This window comes from Sinocyclocheilus anshuiensis, unplaced genomic scaffold (assembly GCF_001515605.1).
Source record: "Sinocyclocheilus anshuiensis isolate Anshui unplaced genomic scaffold, SAMN03320099.WGS_v1.1 scaffold790, whole genome shotgun sequence".
Classification (NCBI taxonomy): Eukaryota; Metazoa; Chordata; class Actinopteri; order Cypriniformes; family Cyprinidae; genus Sinocyclocheilus; species Sinocyclocheilus anshuiensis.
In genome coordinates this window covers 108962-123029 of record NW_015544171.1, presented here as the reverse complement: position 1 = coordinate 123029, position 14068 = coordinate 108962, and the positions used below count along the sequence as shown (strand labels likewise).

Below are 14068 nucleotides of genomic sequence, written 5' to 3'. Positions count from 1 at the left end.
TTTTTGGACCTTTGTTCTGGAAAAACAAATGTCATATTAAAAAACTAAATAAAGTAAAAAAAAAAAAAATCCATTATAAATAGCTTCAACTTATTTTTAATCTTATTTTTTAAGCAGATTTTCCATTCCTGACTAGATAGGAATGTCTGTGATTCTAGATATATGCTACCATTCAAAAGTTGGGTTCAGTAGGATAAATACTTTTATTAAGTAAAGATGCATTAAATTGACAAAAAAATGGCAATAAAAACATTCATAATGTTAAAAAATTATAAATGTTTCCATTTTAAATAAATGCTATTCTTTTAAACTTTCTATTCAAAGAATTTAGGAAAAAAGTATTTTAACAAAAATAATAAAGCAGCACAACTGTGTTCAACATTTATAATAACAGGAAATGTTATCAACATTGATAATAATAATAGAAAACATTTTAAATATTAATCATATTTCATAATATTACTTTTTACTGTTTTTACTTCAAACCTTTGAAAATTAGTGTATTTTTACAATGCTTAAGCTAATTTATTTTGTCCTCGGTCAGATCTTTATCACAAAATAATACTTTTTGTGGAAAAGTATCAGTAAGTGCTTCAAATACTATCTACTAGCATTTGTGTTCACAATAGACACTACAACATAAAAACATAGCAAGTACACAGACCCCAGTCTCCGTACATGAAATGATGCTAAGTTAATAAATGTAACTCAAAACTATAGTGCTAATAAAGAACCGTTCTGCATGGAAGCTCTTCCGAGGAGGAAGCAGCAGGAAGGTAATTAGACTGACGGAGGAGGCAGACCTGCTGGAATTACCGCATGGGTGACAGAACAATCAGCAAACACAAGAGGGGGGGTGTGAGCAGGCCGTTGTTATTTTAAGCTCCGGCACTAGAAGGACCTCCCAGCCGGCGGACAGGCGGTTTGGTTTGAGAAGGCGGCGTTGGTGGGGGAACTGCTCTAGGCACTCAGTGTAATTACAGGGAAGTGTTGGCGTCACTGCTCTGCAAACACCTCGATGACAACAGGGAGACACCCAGCAAACTGACACTGCACAGGTAGACCACTCACATCTGCTGACGTGAGCTGACCTGATATCAGTAGCTCAATCATTGATTTCTCTTTACAACTACGCTTTATCTTCATTGCTTGGCCATTTCCTCTTTCCTTATCTGTGGTGAGTATCTCTTTCGCTTTCCTCCGGGGGCTTGTTACAATTCTCTGTTTGACCCCTTCCATGCAGGAACATGTCTAAGCCAAGTTAGCGAGTAAATACTTCAGTCACCTTGATCCTGGGCTCAGTTTTTCATTCGTTCACCCACCTTCAGCAGGTCTACCAAATGCCCAGATTAGAGGCTGAACATAAATCTTAGTGCCAAAAAGTTTATTTTGACAGTCCTGAAGAAATATATGGCATCTCTGAAGTCAAAGCAAACATTAGCTTCTGCTCCTGGTCCTGCTGCAGGATCACAGCGTGTTTGTTTGGACTAAGCTGACGTCTGACTGTGGCACTGTCACAAAACTTGGCACTGCTTTCACTGTCCGTTCCAAACGGTGCTCATGCCATAAAATTCACGTCAGATATACAATGTTGATTCATTATCAAGAACAATAAAGTCATAGATGAAAGGTTGGCTGCACCAAAGATATTTTGAAAGATGATTCAACCGTTTGTCCATGCAATGAAATTCACTGGAGTCCAAAGCAGCATTGGTTCCCACTGACTTGCATTGAATGTGGGGGGAAAAAAACAGACATTTGTCAAAATATCATAAGGATAAGTAAATTAATAATTAGTCTTTCTTTTTTTTCTTTTTTTTTTAAATAATTCTCTTTTACTCACCAGTGCTGCATTTAATTGATCAAAAACACAATAAACACAATCTTAATTTTCAGTAGCCATTACTTTAGTCTTCAGAGTCACAACAACATCCAAAAATCATTCTATGCTGATTTGGTTCTTATTATTACCAATGTTGAGAACTAGGGTTCGACCAAAATGTGATTTTCAGGGCCGATGCCAATACCGGTTATTACATATCAAGGAGACCGATAACCGATATATATGTCTTGTGTAAAAATTAAAATTAATGTCAAAATTACGAATAACAAGGGCTCTGACAGAAACTTTCTTTAAATGCTTTTAAATTATTTTATCGGCAGATCAGTTTTGAAAATGACCGATAACCATAAAAATGCTTAATATCAGCCAGGCCGATAATTGGTCGACCCCTATTTGCTGCTTTAAATTTTTTGTTCAAACTGATATACTTTTTAGAATTCTCTGATGACTAGAATGTTCTAAAGAACAGCATTTATTTTGTAATAGACATTTTTGGTAACATTATGGCTTTACGGTCTCTTTTTATCAATTTGATCAGCAGCCTGATCAAATTGAAGAGACCTCTTTCAAAAATCTTTTAAAAAATTACAATAATAATTATTCCAAACTTTTGACTGTTAGTGTAACTCAGGGGTCCCCAAACTACGGCCCGCGGGCCGAATGCCGCCCACCCCCACATTTGGACCGACCCTCTGAACAATGCCAGAGACATATTTTGAAAATTTAATTTGAAATATACGGTTTCACTTATATCATGTCTGTATTTGATAATAAATATTGGCTTTCAGACTAAAATTTCCCTTAGTTATTAACGTAGCCTAATTATTTGTTAAATTCACCTACCAACAGAATGGTACGTTCAACATAACGTACCATCGCGATCGAACAGGTGACGCACGAACCAGCAAAAAAATTAAAAGAGACGACAAAATGGCCAAGCGGTTGGGAAAGAGAAAGGTTGATTCAGAATGCAGGGTATTTAACCAAAAGAAAAAATTCAAAGAGATGACAAAATGGCCAAGCGGTTGGGAAAGAGAAAGGTTGATTCAGAATGCAGGGTATTTAACCAAAAGTGGACAAGTGATTATTTTTTTGTTCAGTGCAAAGAAGTGGCTGTTTGTCTCATCTGTCAAGAAACAGTGTCTGTGTTCAAAGAATACAATCTGCGCCGACACTATGAAACCCGCCACAGAGAAAAGTATGCTAGCTTGCAAGGCCAAATGAGAGCAGACAAAGTGTCGAAGCTAAAAAGTGTACTATCAGCTCAGCAGAATACATTTGTTAGCCAAACCCAGCTGAACCAGTCATCCGTTCGAGCTGATTGCAACCAGCGGTAGGGCATTCAGTGACGGCGAGTTCGTCAAGAAATGTATGAATGCTGTTGCTGAGGAGGTGTGCCCCGATAAGAAAGATGTCTTAAATGCGGTGAGTCTGTCCGCAAGTACAGTCACCAGACGAATTGAAGAAATGGGGGATAATGTATATGCCCAGCTGCAGGAGAAAGTGAAAGCATTTAAATTTTTTTGCATTAGCACTAGATGAGAGCAATGACGTGACGTGCAGGACACAGCACAGCTGCTAATTTTTCTTCGCGGAGTTAGCTCAAACTTTGAAGTGTCAGAGGAGCTAGCAGCCCTACAAAGTCTAAAAGGCACTACGACAGGGGAGGATATTTTTGGTAAAGTGTGCCAAACGATGGGAGAGCTGGGTCTAGACTGGTCTAAGCTGGCCAGCATCACTACTGACGGGGCTCCTAGTATGGTTGGTGCGTCGAGGGGGCTTATAGGACGCATGAATAAAGAAATGGAGAAAAGAGGTCTAACCCCACCGTTACAAGTCCACTGCCTGATTCACCAGCAAGCACTCTGCTGCAAAGTTCTGAAGTGGGAATCAGTCATGAAAGTGGTGGTGTCTTGCATAAACTTCACCAGAGCAAACGGACTTAAACACCGGCAGTTCCAAGCCTTTCTCGCCGAGCTAGAGTCTGCTCACGGAGATGTGCTTTTACCACACTGAAGTCCGATGGTTAAGACGGGGCAGAGTTTTGAGGCGTTTTTATGAGCTGCTACCCGAAATCAACGCCTTTCTTCTGACAAAGGGCAAAACTGTCCCAGAACTGATCGACGCAGAATGGAAATGGGACCTCGCCTTTTTAACAGATGTGACAGAAATGTTGAACGGCCTCAACTTGCAGCTCCAAGGCAAGGGGAAACTAATACGTGACATGTATTCCCACATAAAAGCAGTTGAGGTGAAACTAGCACTGCTTGTGGGACAAGTCCAAAGGCAAGACTTCACTCATCTCCCCGTTACCCAAAGTCTCTCAGCTGAGAAACCAGTGGCTCCATTCCCAGCTGAAAAGTCCGTGGAAGCGCTGGAAATGCTGAAGGCGGGGTTTGACGTGCGATTCCGTGAGCTACATGTCCACGCCTTTGAAATCCGCCTTTTCCTGCCGACCTTTGCTGCCGACTTCACTAGCCAGAAGCAAGCCCACAGTTCACACTAATTAATATGCATAAGTAAATGTTTTGATTTTGAATAACACTGAATATGAAAAAATGTCATTATGATAGTAATAACAATGCTCTTTTAATAGGCTATATGTCTCTTGAAAAGTAATCATTTGTCTGTACGGTGCATAACAAAATAAACTATTCTAGCATTAGGAGGCATAATAAATACATTTAAAATCATAATAAAATCTCCACAATAATACTAGTAGTCACTCCGGCCCATGTAATTTTCTGTTACAAACCGACCCGGCCCCCCATTAAAGAAAGGGAAAATTATGTGGCCCTTGCAGAAAAATGTTTGGGGACCTCTGGTGTAACTAAAGCATGACTCAAGCTTTCCCAAGGATTATTGCTTTATTTTGTGCTAAAGTTTTGGCACTTGTATCTAAGCGATTGTTGTTTGGATCGGAATTTGTGGTAGTTTATATAAGACTAGCCTTCCAACTTCATGTTTGTTTGTGTCTCTAAAACATAAAACACTCTCTCAATTCATCTCCAAAGACGAGCAACTATGAAAGATGTGATAGAATGTATTTTTGTTAATGCTGCCAGTACTATTCAGTGACACTGATGAATGATTTTATAAACCATGTCAATTAAATGCTCTTTGTTTTGCCACATTAAAGATGTTTGTTTTATGTTTGCAAAGTGCTGCTTTCCATTGTAACAACTGGCATGAATAACATCTACCCAAGAGGCCTTAAGCGGAATTGCTTAAGATGCGTGGTTGCAATATAATGCACATGTTGTCATCAAAAAACTTTGTACTGCACAACAGATACACAAGAGAAATGAAAAAAGCAAAACAAGTTGGTATATTTCAAGATTTCACATTACATGCATTATTAACATTTGCATTACCATATTCAAAATGGGAGTTAACTACAGACAGATCTGTGGATGAATTTGATTAGATGAAGGAATAAAGATCCTTTTTAAATTCCCACAACAATTACTTAAAAAGGCCCAATCCATGCATATGTGAAAGCAAGATTTCACACGTCATACTGTATATTTCAAATCTATCTGAACATAATTCATAATGTGTCATAGGTAGTGTTAACATAAATGCTCTTCTTTTCAACAGTCAGTTTTCTCAGTGTCATAGAGGAGCAACAGTTTAGTAAATACAATAGCACACATTCAACCGTTGACATGTTTATAGCTGCTACTTGAGTAACAACGCATCTGGTTTAATGGCATAGACATTTGAAGGTAACTCTAAAGCCCCCTTGAGTACTTTTTACAACCACATAAATACATACAAACGCATGTTCGCCAAGCATTGATCTGCGTAAAGTATATTTCCGGCCCTCCTAACTAAAGTCATGTGGAGTCTTATGACAAACCTGAGATGTCTTCATGTTTTTTGTCCACTCAATGAAAGTCAATGGACTCCAAAGTTGTTTTGGAATCCATTGACTTTCATTGTATAGACAAAAACAGCAGAAACATTCTTCAAACTATCTTTTATGTTCCACAGAAGAAAGAACGTCTTACAGGTTTGGAACAACATGAGGGTATGTAAAGAGTGACAATTTTCATTTTCAGGTGAACTATTCCTTCAAGCCATATCACTAGACTGAAGTAATCGAATCAGAATGCAGGTCTGCATGCTTTGAAATTTCCCTTGTGAAACTAAATTCCAGATTGGCAAGACTTCAAAGATTGAACGGTTATGATGCATTACAAATAACCAAACACCCAGAGCAGTTAAAAGGTAACTGGGGGAAAGTTTCAAGACTAATACAAACAAATAACAAGGCATGCAGACATGATCCAGAAGAATCAGGTATGCTAAATGTTTATTGTAAATGTGGTTCCTCTTTGAGAAGAAATTACGGAAACGCTATTGTCTAGAATTTCCCTTAACTAGATTACAGCTCCTTCTGTGACGGCAGAGATGTTTAATTGGTTTTCTAAGAAGGCTGGTGAAAAGGCACAGGTGCATGCCAGCATTTAACCTTTCGCTCTGATGAACAGTAACCTCGGACAAAAGACAAAGCGTGGGAGAAATGCTTGAGCTGTGCTTAAATACAAAAGGAATTTGAGGTCTTACACACCTAAGAACAAAAACATAACGTATTGCGCTAAATAAAAGTCGACGCGATTCTGTTTTGGTAACATCTTAAAGTAGATTTCCTCTGAATATGACACCAAAAACCAAACAGCATGGTAAAAATAGAGGCACTTGGCTCTAATGGTAATGGAAGGTCATTGCTTCCACAGATCTGTCAACGTGTGACCTTTGACTCCCATTTGGCATGTGGCTAACTTGAGCTCTTGCTCCCGGCAGGGATGTTTTTGCCCTGTTACAGCAGTCTGATTGTGTTTTTACAGTAGGGCTGGGTGATATAGCTAAAAAATGCATCAACGATATAATGTTTCATATCGTTCGGTATCGATAATTATTGAAATTTTTATAACCTTTATTTAAACCAAAAAGCAATAGAATAAAAATGTTTAAATTTAACCTCTTGTGTGAGACGCGAGTGCAGCAGTCATATTTGTCCGTCTAAAAATGCGCTGAATATGCGTTCTGTGTGAATGGTTTGGTTTCGGTTTTAACCCATTCAAGATCTTCTGCGCATTGAGCTTCTATATTTCTCTAATATTTTAAATGCATAACACAGCGGTCTGCGTCACTCATAGCACGTGCCTATATCGTGCGCTATATCAAAAAAAATTTCTGTCGATATCGAAGGTGTACCATCGATGATACCGTTTTATCGCCCAGGCCTATTTTACGGTCACTGATATTATGCTCATCTGCTCTAGTCAGGATCACGGCGGTACCTCCTATGGGCTGTTTATTCCTTCCACAACCATCTCCTAACTAACAAAACATCTTGATTTGGCACAAAGGCTCATGTGTTAAATAATAAATCAAGATCTTAAACCTGATGCCTCTTTACAACCGTTATGCCAATATTTCAACACAACATACCAAGACAAAGGTATTGCACAAGACCCGGAGGGAGACGTCAGAGCGTGGGAGAAGAAAAGACAAGACCCTAACGCACCAGGGAGGATTCATGCTGTTCCTGTGAACTAAATGGGGAAGTACATCTCATTTCTATGAAGATATGCCTCATCAAGAAAACAAAAATGTAACCCTGGGTTATACAATGCCTTTCAAAGGGAAGTTGGACTCCGCAAGATTTGATGTAACCCAAGGCTTGATTCATAAAGCAATGAATCAAACAGATCAGAGGTTATTTATTCTCTTGTGGCTGTTAAGACATGCCGTTTTGGAGGGGCTTTAAGGAAAAAGCTAATCCTTAATAATGATAAAGCATGTTTAACAATGAAAACTAATTCCGGCTATATAGTGATTGAATTATGAGTAGTAAAATGCTCTTCATGTACCTTCAGGGTCCAGAAGCATTCACCAAGTTCCTATGCAAATAAAAACTAGATTTGGTGAGCTGGCAGGCAGCTGCCCAGTACCTTTATTAGGAAATACAATTACAGGATTAAAGAACAATTGATGCCTCAATAGTGATTAAAAATAAAATAATAGGTAAAACATCTGTTGCAATGCTCACATTCTCTCACATTTTCCTAAGTGAAAAATTTGGCATCAGAAGTTCATTTATAAGTTGGATAGGGAATATTGCTTGCATTAAGCCACCAAAAACTAAAATTACAGTGCACAATTACTACAAATATTTATGGTCTCCATTCTTCTGCCACTGAAAAAAAGTGTAAACCTGTGTATCCTTCATATCTACAAATCCAGTGACTGCGGTAGAAACTACCATGTTGATTAAGTACGCTGTGTGCTGCTAAGGTACAATGAAAGCAATCTTGAGCAATCAAACTGCCATTTGCTTGTGACAATTTATCAAACATGAAGACAGTCCATTTTGAGTTCACACAGGGATTTTTTGAAGCAATCTGTGCTCTGCAATCAAGAGTTTTACCAAATTGCAACACACACAAATTAAAGGACTGCTGTGCTTGGAGGTTCAAGAAAAGTATGATTAAAAATCTGCATATTTCAGTTGCTCACTGCTCAAATGTGCTCTGGATCAACTGACTTGAACAGTTCAAAGCATTTTGCATAACGGTGTGTGCCACTCTCTCTGCGGGTAAAAGAGGCCTCTTCCTACTCAGCAGCATTCAAAGGGTCAACATCTGCCTTATTCTGCATTGAATAAAGACATCAGCTTGTAGCCAAGGGGCCGCCAGAGATGGCCCGCCTGTTGCCGACACACTTGCATGAAAATTTTAATTCAACCTGTATTTATCTGAAACTAGTTAGAGACAATGCACACCATTTTGCATATTGCAAGCAGCCTATTTTGTGAGGTGAAAAAAAATCTAATTTTACAAGTGATTTGAAAGGCAAATTGTGCCATTTCTGCATTCTGACACAAACCATCTCTAAATACAGCACTTTGCAGTGCAATATTTATACCTCACCAGTCATGCAATTTCTTAGTTCCTTTATTGTAATGTAAAACAGAAAACAAAGTCTACACAACGGGTGTGGTCTGTCATTCATCTTGACATAAATCTTTTAAACATCCATTTGTGTCATAACGCTTCATGAGAGAGGTTGTTCAAGCCTGTGCGGTGTGTGGTTAAGGTCACATCTATCTCACATGACTCAGACTCAGTGGGACCTCCTGAAACAGGTTAGACTGGGCAGGTTCACGCACCTGGATTGCATCCAAACACACTGCATGCTGATTAAAAAACTGGGACATAAAAGACAGACAAGTTCCCACAAGTGACAAAATGACAAATTGAAAAGCGAAACAACTTCAAAATGCCACTGAACTTATGATGAGTTTCTCATACCAAAGCCAATGCAACACATTTTGCCACAAGCAACAATAAATGATTGCCCTAAAGTTGAATCTATAATGAAGTTTCCAGCAAGTCCAAAAATTAACGTGCCAATCACATTTCAAAGCAAATAGGAGGGTTGGACTGAGTCCAAGCAGCTCATAGATATCCCAATAGAGAGATGAGCATAAAGGCAGTCTGCTCTGCTCCTCAGTTGGCAGAGGATGCAAGCTGAGATGAATTCATCTTCACCGCTGCCGATGGGCAGAGGCAGAGTGCGGAGTAACACAATACCACTAGAAAAACAATGGAACAGTTTAAGAGAAGAGCTTGAGTTGGAGATGAAAGATTCATGATCACACATGGTATCTCTTCCACCAAACAGTCACTGCTGGATTGTGATTGGTTACTGGAATTCCTGCAGCCCTGAAATGGAGCTGAAGCAGACCAAATGGTGTAAGAATCTCAAACAGTCCAAATGTTTTCCACACAGACTGGAAAAAGGCTAGTCTTTTACTTGGATTGAGTCGGATATACCTGTTTTTTATATGATGAAAATGCATGCTTTGGAAATGTAAATGTATGCAAAAAAAAATAATTGGCCACAACCACTGACATTTTCCTTTTAGATACGCGTGATGTTCCAGTCTCATCTGATTTCTATTGAAACTGGAACTGAATGGTGACAAAACAACACCATGCTATATAATTTGTGCAGAGATGAGGAAACTGTGTGAGACTTCTTTAAAACATTAAACAGGAGGAAAAACTTTCTCTCTTCTTGAATTGATCTCTTTAATGATGCCATGTAAAAGACAAAATAACAATATCGGCTGAATCTGGTCTAAAATATGCCATGGTTGGCATTTCATCCATGTAAATTCCAGAAAACTAATATTTTCTGATGTGAAGAGATCACAGGCAGCTTTGATAAACGAAAGATAAGAGCTGTGCTGTGCCAAATCTGTCATCAAATGCTTATGTAAAAGAAATGAGTAGAAAAGATAACAAAAGAAATATACTTCTACTATGGAGATCAAATCCAGAGGGTTCACTTAGCACCTGATTAGGCGGATGCCAGCAAAACCATACTTCATTCAGTAATATTTCTAATGAATGAGCATTTGTCTTCCTCCATCCCCGTTAAAGCCTTTGCAGTGCAGCGTGCAGTAAATCCAGCTGGAAGTCATCGTTAATTCAACTTTCCATAAATCCCTGAGATACAGGGGAAACTCGAGATGAGAAACACATGCGAGAAGAATGGAGACAGGCTTGCCAGTGGAACTGATAAAAAGAGGAAAGGAAAAGTTCAAGCCTTCCCAAATGTGATCCAAACCCCCACACTAACCACGTCTGTGCAGGATCAGGGGACGCGAGAGGGCAGAGGGCTGCTGACGTGACTGAACTGAGGCAGATGAGGGCAGTGACGGTGCCACTGCTAATCCTGATGGTATGATCACCGGTGAAAGAATCTGACCTCAGGTCAGACGTTCAGCGCTAATGTGGACGATTTAACACAAATGCACTGATTATAATGGTATAAGGAGGGAAAAGTAACTACTTCTCAAATAACAAGTTTAATCACCAATATTTGAGGCTTTATCACTGTAAATGGCCTGGTAAATTAAAAAAAAATGCAGTTGAGCTAGAAATGTTGGTAAAATCATTCAAATCACATGGGTTTTGAGAAGATACATTGAATGCATTGTACTTTGCTTTGGATTACAGTATCAGCCATCTAAATAATTACTGTATAAAAATTAAAGAAGGAAAAAAGAAAACACAAAGGTTTTATGAAACAACTTCTGATTCTTAATATCATTTTAATACAATTATATATATATATATATGTATATATATATACATATATATTTCACAATTAGTAATAACAAAATTATAATTATTAATAATATATAAAATGTTAAAATGCAAATTATGATAAATTTATATTGAAATTTATATAGCATATTTTGTTTGTCTGAAAGTATAATACTGTGTCAGAATGAATATAAATGCAAATATATGCAAAAATTGCAAAAGGTTTGTGAAATTTGTGAAATTCCAAAACACAATAATAACTTATGATTCTTAATATCATTTTAAGATCATTCAGTTTAAATAAGCAGAATATATACTGCTTATTCTGAAAGTAATAGAGCATGTCTTCATGTAATAATCACTTAGAACTGTTTAAGAGTAAAACTGTAAAAATTAAATGCGTGAATTGACATTCAGACTAATCAACAAACAATTCATCCACTATGAACGAAAAATGAAGAAAATAAAAGTCAAGAAATGTATTGTATTTAAACACACCTCTGTGGTATCATGTGACAATCAGATTAAACCACCACAAACATTCATCCTGGCCACAATATTCAATTTACCTGCTTGAAATCGGCCACAAAGGTTATAAGAGTCCCATCTCCCTGTTTAAACTCCACAGTGATGGAGTCTCTCTCACTGTCCGCCTCCAGAAGTTCATCTGTGATCTGTCCATCGGCCAAACGAACCCTCACCTTCAGCTCTGAAGCAGACCCGAGAGGTACTGACACCGTGAGCAGCCAAAGCAAGAGAGTTAACCGAACTGAACCCGGCGAAATCCACCTCGCAAACATTCCAGATAATCCTAAAACTCAAACAGCGAGCTCAGAAGGAGAATCCACGGGAATAACTGTCGCTGATGCGGTTCGACTCATTCCACAAGACTCTTCAGACAGATCTCCTCAAAACATCACAGCGGCTCCACTTTTACTACTTCATCCATATTTTGTGGAAGCTGGATATACAAAAGAATTCATAAAGTCCTTTAAAACAGGTCTAGAGACTGTTCACGTTTGGTAAATAAACATTCAGGAGAGCCAAGTCACGCACGGATCAATCTGGTGTTTGCACTCGTGTCGCGTCTCTCATTGAGGGAACTTTGATTCGTGAGCTTCTGCTGACTTGTGCTCATGCCTCTGACGCTCGCCTTCATTCAGTACAGTGCGCTTCACGCTGACTTCAACCTTAGTTTCTGTTTTTCTCCTCTGGAGTTTTTTCTCTCTCTCCTAGTATTACGGATTCGTCACTTCCTTCATTATCCAAAGTGCAGCGGTCCAACGGCCTCCCAAAGTTTCGCAGGCAGCGCTCGCTCGGAAACTCTTAAAGGCATAGCGCCCTCTCAAATAACAGCCTGATTAACACGCAACTCCTCAGATACATTTCTAGCACTAAACTCTTTGTGTAATGTAGGTAACTTATATATCATATTCATTAACAAAGCAGAAAACATATGTATGTATAAATCTATATTAGGCTATATTGTTTTATTTCATATAGCCTACTATGTTTAGGAGAAAAGTCAGAAACTTCAAAATCACACTCAAAGTTACATGTTTCTTAATTTGATTTGATAGTAGATTTGCAAGACAGGTAGATCATGTGGGGATATTTATGTTAGATTATTTTGATTTATCCAAAATATATAGTTCTTCAACTTTGGGTACTTTCATGAGGGACTTGAGGGGTACCGTTTTGTGTTTTTGTGGTCACATTAAAACTGACATACAGTATGTTTTCACCTTTCCCCAGACTTTCAATCTTAAAATATGAAAATCAGCCATGAAAAATATTAAGTACTTTTTAAACTATGGAAATCATACCACAGGAGTGAAGAAAACATAGGCTACATTTCAATGTCCAGCAAGACCAACATATTTTATTATTTTTGTTTGTTTGTGTTTATGTATGATAAATGGTAGCACTTTAACACTGTAAAGCCTGACATATGAAATAACTCAGAAAAATCGATTTTAAATGGAACAGTTTATTTAACCTTTAGACAAAATATTTATATCTAAAAAACATTTTTTATATTGTATTATGTTTCATAAATCAGTTTTTTATGGCCCATATAGTGATATGGAGCCCACACTTGAAGAGGTAAAATGCCTAAATTTATTCAAAGCAAAAATATGCAGCTTGGTGCAGTTGTTGTCATTTGGCCAAAAAGTAAGATGAAATCTGTTATGGGGCGAAGGAGACGAGGGGCGTGTGGATCCATCTGCAGAGCTTTATTTACAACGTGATTACAAAACAAGCAAGGGTCGGACAATGGCAAACAGGCATATCATGGGCAAAACAAATGAGTAGTCCGGTAAACAGGCATGGTCGATCTCCGGAGAACAATGTCCAAACAGGGTAATCCAAATGGGTAATCCGAAACACAGGCAATAGTTCAGGCGAGGGTCAAACAGAGTCTAAACAGAGGGCAAGAGAATAATCCAAAGACAGGCAAGATATCCAAAACCACGACTAGTGATGTTACGTTCTGTGCCGAGGCTTCGGAGCATGTGTCGAGAAATCCCGGCAGCTTTCAGTGACGCGCGTATCGAGGCTTGTATTGCTTTAGAGCAATGACGTCATTGTCTGTATAAGTCTGGTGAATTTTTATTTCGTGCCAACTTTAATAACTTTCATTATCTGAACTGGATCTCTACAATAGGATACTGATTTCCATACACCAGACCTGGAAATGTTTACGATGCTAGAAGTGGCATACAGTATTACACAGCGAATTGCCTCTTGAGGAGAAGGTCCTCCAGCTGTGGCTCATCAAAGCTCTTATTTCCAGGTGATGTGTTTCTTACTGGGTGGCCCAAGTATGTGACCTCCTCAGGGCGCACATCACCGCTGGGCACATGGAGAGCTTCACTGGAGGAGAAAGCAAACAGACAGACTATGGGCTTGAGTAAACACTGTCAGCTGGATCAGGACACTGGTCAATACAGGTGACAGATTGGAGGGAAGTTCAGGTAAACATGGCCTTTTGTGACTGGCTAAGCTAAAGCATTTACAGCTTTGGAGGAGGTAAAAGAGACAGCGAGGGTGGATCTTAGTCAATGACATTTGACCAGCTGTTACTCCCTATTTT

General features: G+C 38.6%; 1 protein-coding gene across 1 annotated transcript in view; it reads right to left on the bottom strand.

Annotated features, from left to right (window-relative positions):
• LOC107696006 (out at first protein homolog) overlaps positions 1-12320 on the bottom strand; it is an 18277-nt gene extending 5957 nt beyond the window's left edge. Inside the window, exon 1 of the mRNA XM_016496136.1 lies at positions 11541-12320. Coding sequence (XP_016351622.1) covers positions 11541-11771 — 231 coding nt within the window. The 5' untranslated portion in view covers positions 11772-12320. The remainder of the gene's footprint in view (positions 1-11540) is intronic.
• Positions 12321-14068: the final 1748 nt, after the last annotated feature.